At 53.0% G+C, this 5,312-nt stretch overlaps 1 protein-coding gene across 1 annotated transcript; it reads right to left on the reverse strand.

Annotated features, from left to right (window-relative positions):
* On the reverse strand, nucleotides 1–4,235 carry KRT35 (keratin 35). Its single transcript, XM_069542525.1, has 7 exons — nucleotides 3,735–4,235; nucleotides 2,843–2,925; nucleotides 2,492–2,648; nucleotides 2,135–2,296; nucleotides 1,718–1,843; nucleotides 1,078–1,298; nucleotides 1–500 (listed from the first exon to the last, which is right to left on the reverse strand). Exons 1-7 carry the CDS (start codon nucleotides 4,203–4,205, stop codon nucleotides 353–355), a joined length of 1,368 nt encoding a protein of 455 aa, XP_069398626.1. The 5' UTR covers nucleotides 4,206–4,235; the 3' UTR covers nucleotides 1–352.
* Between the last annotated feature and the right edge of the window lie 1,077 nt (nucleotides 4,236–5,312).

Below are 5,312 nucleotides of genomic sequence, written 5' to 3' on the forward strand. Positions count from 1 at the left end.
TTAGGCTTAGAGAACCAGAGCAAACGTGCTTTATTGTTTTTACAATAGAAGCCCTTTGCTGCATTTCAGACACCACTGAAACAGCACCCAGTAGGAAAACCTGACCCAGAAGGCAGCCTGAGAACAGGGGCTCTGGCCCCCATCAAAATGATGAGGAGCTGAGGCCTTCGAGGTCTTATTGCCACTAAGGCCTCCGACCCTAGTGGCAGGCTTTGAGAAAGATAAAGTGTGTAATTGTCTGGGCCTGGGCTAGGCACAGAGTTACAGGAGATTGGGCTTTAGGGTTACAGTTGAACTGAGGCCAAGTCTAAGCCCTGGATACAATGGCCTTGGCTTTCTGGACTAGTCACTCTCAGAACCGGCTTCCCGGGCAGGACACACAGATGGGGCGGGGGCTACAGGTGGTGTGGGCTGTGCCAGGCCCACAGGAAGCTGCAGGAAGACAGGGGAGGCAAGACTTAGAGGGCGAGTGGTCCGGGGCACACGGGTTACAAGGGAGCCTAGGAGAAAAAAAGAAAGTCAGATCACTATGATTTTCCAATTGCTGTTTTTCAATAACCCAGAGCCCCTTAAAAATCCTTCAAGTCCTGCTGCTCAGGGATTTTGCACATGAGCCACCTGTTCTCCTTGCTGGGCCCTGCAATTAACCTTTCTCTGCTCCTGACTCTGATGTTTTGCCTTGAACTTGCATTCAATCACACTTACTCAAAGAAAGAAGCAATTATAATGCATCATGTAGTTCAGCTATGAAAAATACAATGATGTCATAATGATGAAAACTTTAAATACTGATTTAACAAAATGAAATACATAATAATAAATTACATTCAAGAATTAATAATTTTTTTCAAGTTAATGAATGAAGAAGAAAAATAGTCTTCTATTCCCGCCCCCTCATTTGACCAGTGAGGAAACAGAGGCCCAGAGAGTAAAGGAACTTGCCAAGGTCAAAGGATGACTATATAACAAGACCTAAACCAAAACCCAGGGCCACTAAATTCAAATATCAGGCTCTTCACAGGCCACCATGCTGTCTCTCCAAGGCTTCATAGATGAGAGAGCACGCAGGGTACTCACTTGCAGTCCTCGCTGTCCAGCAGCCCCCGGTACGTGCTGATCTCACACTCCAGCCGGGCCCGCACGTCCAGCAGCACCTGGTACTCCTGGTTCTGCCGCTCCAGGTCACAGCGGATCTCCGCCAGCTGCGACTCCACGTTGCCGATCAGGCCTTGCATCTGGGCCAGCTGGGAGCTGTAGCGGGCCTCCGTCTCCGCCAGGGTGGATTCCAAAGCATCTCTCTGTGAGGGCAAGGATTGTGTAGGAAGGAAGAATCACTTCAAGCCTGGATGAGCCACAATCAGATATCTCATCTGAGATGAGTCAATTAGCCCTTTAGCTTCCTGATGTAGAGAGGAGCTCCCCTGTTAATGGTATCTCTGAGTCACTGATAATTACTCAGAATGAATCTGTTCTCACAAATACAGGAGATGCTGCCAGGACAGGCCAAGTGCTACTAGTTACCTGTCTTTTACCCCTGGGACCTTGGTGAATGGGAGTTGGGCCCTTCTTCCTCTTCTCTGCACAGAAAATCCCTGACACTCAATAACTTGACCCTCTGGAACCTGCCCACCTGGTCAGAGCATGGAGGCTGGGGTGGGCGGGCCCCTGCACTGCTAGGCTTGGTCCAACCACGGCCCCAAGCCAGCCTCGGGCTCACCATGCTGTGCTGGGCCTGCAGCTCAATCTCCAGGGCATTGACCGTACGTCTCAGCTCAATGATCTCTGCCTGGTAGGACTGCAGCTGCTCCGAGCTGGACACCACCTGCTGGTTCAGTTCCTCTGTCTGAAACACACACACATGGGACCCAGTCAGAAATACTGGGGACTCAGCTTCAGAAGTCGACAGAAGCTGCTTAGACTCATGAGCCAAGAAGGACTGTCCAGATCACCCCGTCCACCCCATTCATCTCACCCTTGAGATCACTGTCGCCTTCAGGATAGCAATATGCCCAAGGTGAACAGTGAGGTTGAGACAGGGCTGGGACTCAAACTCAGGTTTTTGATTCAGAGCCTCAAGGTCACTTGTGTGACCTACCATGTGGCTCTATTGCACTGACGGTTCCCAGGTACCCACCTGGGTGTTGAACCAGTCCTCAGCCTCCCGGCGGTTATTTTCCACCAGGGTCTCATACTGGCACCTCATCTCATTCAGAACACGGTTCAGGTCAACGGGCGGGGCAGCGTCCACCTCGACGTTGAGTCGATCACCGAGCTGGCAGCGCAGTGAGTTCACTTCCTGTGGCACAGACCAGGGTCAGCACTAGCCTTCCCAGATGGATGCCTCCCCCATGCCTACCTGCTCCCCATGTTCACTTGCTCCCCGTGCTCACCTGCCGCCCAACCTCACCTTCTCTCCCAGTCTCACCTGTTCCTCATGCTCACCTGCCCCCATGCTCTTCTATTCTCCATGCTTGCCTGCCCCCATGCTCACCTCCTCATGATTCTTCTTGAGGCAGAGCAGCTCCTCCTTCAGGGACTCCACCTGGGCCTCCAGGTCGGCCTTGCACAGGGTCAGATCATCCAGGATCCTACGTAGGCCATTCATGTCCGACTCCACCAGCTGCCTCATAGTTACCTCGGTCTCGTACCTGGTACGGACATAGCAGGGCGCCTGAAGCTGTTTTTTCTTTCTTTATCTATGTCAGATCCCACCCCAGACTGGCCTGGTGCTGTGCGTCCTGCCTTATGTCTCAGTGATTCAGGGTAACCCAAAACCTGAGCCTGGACACCACCCATGTCCAGCTGTACCAGCCCCAACCAAAGGGCAAATGGGACAACTCACTTGGTCCTGAAGTCGTCTGCAGCCAGCTTGGCATTGTCAATCTGTACCACCAGTCTGGCGTTCTCAGACTTGGTGCACAGGATCTGGGGAAATAAGGAAGTGACTTCAGGGAAAGAAAAGACATTCTGCTGGCAGGAGTTCCCCATTCTGCTGCCCAGCTCAGCTGGCATGGGCTGTCTTTGGAGGGAGAGGGTCACCCAACCCTGGGTTCTTGGCAGCTGAGGCTCCATGAAGCTTATGGGCGTGCTGTAGGGATCAGAGCCGGAAACCCTAAGGTCCCTAGCAACACAGGGCATCTCAGACCTGTAACCTGGGTTAGAGGCAGGGAAATGCTGCAGGGAAGACCTGACATGGCGGCTTCTTCCTGTCTTCCTGTCTCCCAGGACTGGAAGGGGCTCTCAGCAGGTCATTAGCAAGGAGATAGTCTATGATTCCCTGGACACAAATGCTCCCTTCCAGGAGTTGGCTAGGACTTTCTGGGTATGTGGGCTGGGCAAGAAGGAAACTTCTGACAGTCTCTCCCAGAGTTAGTTATATGAAACCTGGTCTGCACCAAACACTTCAAACCCAATCCCCTCACCTTAGAAAAGAAAGAAAAAAATAAATTCAAACCCAGAGAGGTGGCTTGTGGGATTACATTAAAGGTCTCACAACCAGTTAGTTCATAGAGTTTGTACTCAAGCTCAGACTCCACTAACCACCCCCTGGATCAGTCAGTTAGCCAGCCTGAGCCTCAGTGTTCTCATCTGTAAAGTGGCCAAATGATACCGCCTTGGAAGGAGCAAAGGAGGCTGCAGATGTGACCAAGCTTTATGACCTCTGAAGCGTCCCATGGGAACAGAGTTACCAGGCTAGTGCTGGTGGCCCTGGGCTCCGTCTCAGACCCCCTCACCTTCTTCTGGAGCTCCTCGATGGTCTGGAAGTAAGACTGGTAGTCGGGGCACAGGTAGGGCACCTGTTGCTCACACCAGTCGCGGATGCGGCTCTCCAGCTCCGCGTTCTCCCGCTCCAGCTGCCGCACCTTCTCCAGGTAGCTGGCCAGCCGGTCGTTCAGGAACTGCATGGTCTCCTTCTCATTGCCTGTAAGGATGCCCTCGCCAAACCAGCCCCCGGCCATGCCGTAGCTGGTAGCAAAGCCTCCGGAGGGGAGGCAGAGAGCAGGGAGGCAGCTGGCGGCCCTGCAGCTGCTCTTGCCCAGCCCGACTGAACAGGCAGAGAAACTCCGGGGCCCCCGGGACAAGCTGGGGAGCTTGCAAGAGCTGCTGGAGAATATTGTGGACACGCGAGCTGAGCCCCCACCAGGCCCTCCTGGGACCTTGAGAGACCCCGATGAGAAGCTGGCCTTGAGGCATTTGGAAGCCATGACTTGGACAGCACACGTGATGGAGCTTCGAGCCTGGAAACCCCCTGAAACAGAGAAACAGCTCCTTATGCCCGGGTTTATATCTTCATCCCAGTGGGCGTTGTTCTTTACAAAGCGTTTTCTCCTTGTTAAAGTTAATACCACTTTCCATCAGAACCCCTCATTAACCTCATGTTTAGCTTCCCATGAACATTTCCCGGCCTCATAAAAGAAAAAGAGCCCCATTGGACCAGGGGCTACATCAAGACTCATCTCCAGCTCCCCATGTCCCCCGGAGGACCAAGTCTTCATCTGTTCTTCAAAGGAGCCTGTCATCAGCGTCCAGAAGTGTGGGAGTCCAGCCGCTGTCTCAACTTTCTCCAGCAGCGTCTCCTTTGATGAGCCCTAGGGCATAGAGGAGGTCTCGGGCTGGCTTCTGGGAGATGGACGAGCAAGCCTGATGGTTGCAGAAAGATGGGGACCTAGTGCCTAGGGAGACACAGAAGGCTCTAGAGTGGGCTGGGAAATATGACTCTGGTGACCAACTCTCCCAGTTTCTCCAGGATTGTTCTGGTTTCTGTGATAAAGTCCCACGTGCCAGGAACCCCTTAATCCTGGGCAAAATGGGACAACTGGTCACCCCAGATACAGCAGAGCCTCGAGAGACACATCCCTGCTCCTTTTCTTGTCAGGAAATCTCCTCCAGTTTTGTAGCCTCAGTGCTAGCCAAAACCACTAAAGGGCGGCTAACCAAGCACCTCCCCATGGTGACACCTCCCATGTGCAGGAAGGCATGCCTTTCCAGGCCCTGGGTAAATAATGGAGAAGGCTTCTCTCCTGGTTGCCTGGGGACAGGGGAGTGGTCTTGTTCACAGCCCCTCAGAAGGGCTTAGAGCTTGACTATTGATTTTATTTCTGCTATAGTTGTCTATTTCCCTGATGGCTCAGCTGGTAAAGAATGTGCCTGTGATGCACGAGACCCCAGTTCAATTCCTGGGTTGGGAAGATCCCCTGGAGAAGGGATAGGCTACCCACTCTAGTATTTTTGGTCTTCCCTGGTGGCTTAGCTGGTAAAGAATCTGCCCACAATGCAGGAGACCTGGGTTCGATCCCTGGCTTGGGAAGATC

This window comes from Ovis canadensis, chromosome 11 (genome assembly GCF_042477335.2).
Source record: "Ovis canadensis isolate MfBH-ARS-UI-01 breed Bighorn chromosome 11, ARS-UI_OviCan_v2, whole genome shotgun sequence".
Classification (NCBI taxonomy): Eukaryota; Metazoa; Chordata; class Mammalia; order Artiodactyla; family Bovidae; genus Ovis; species Ovis canadensis.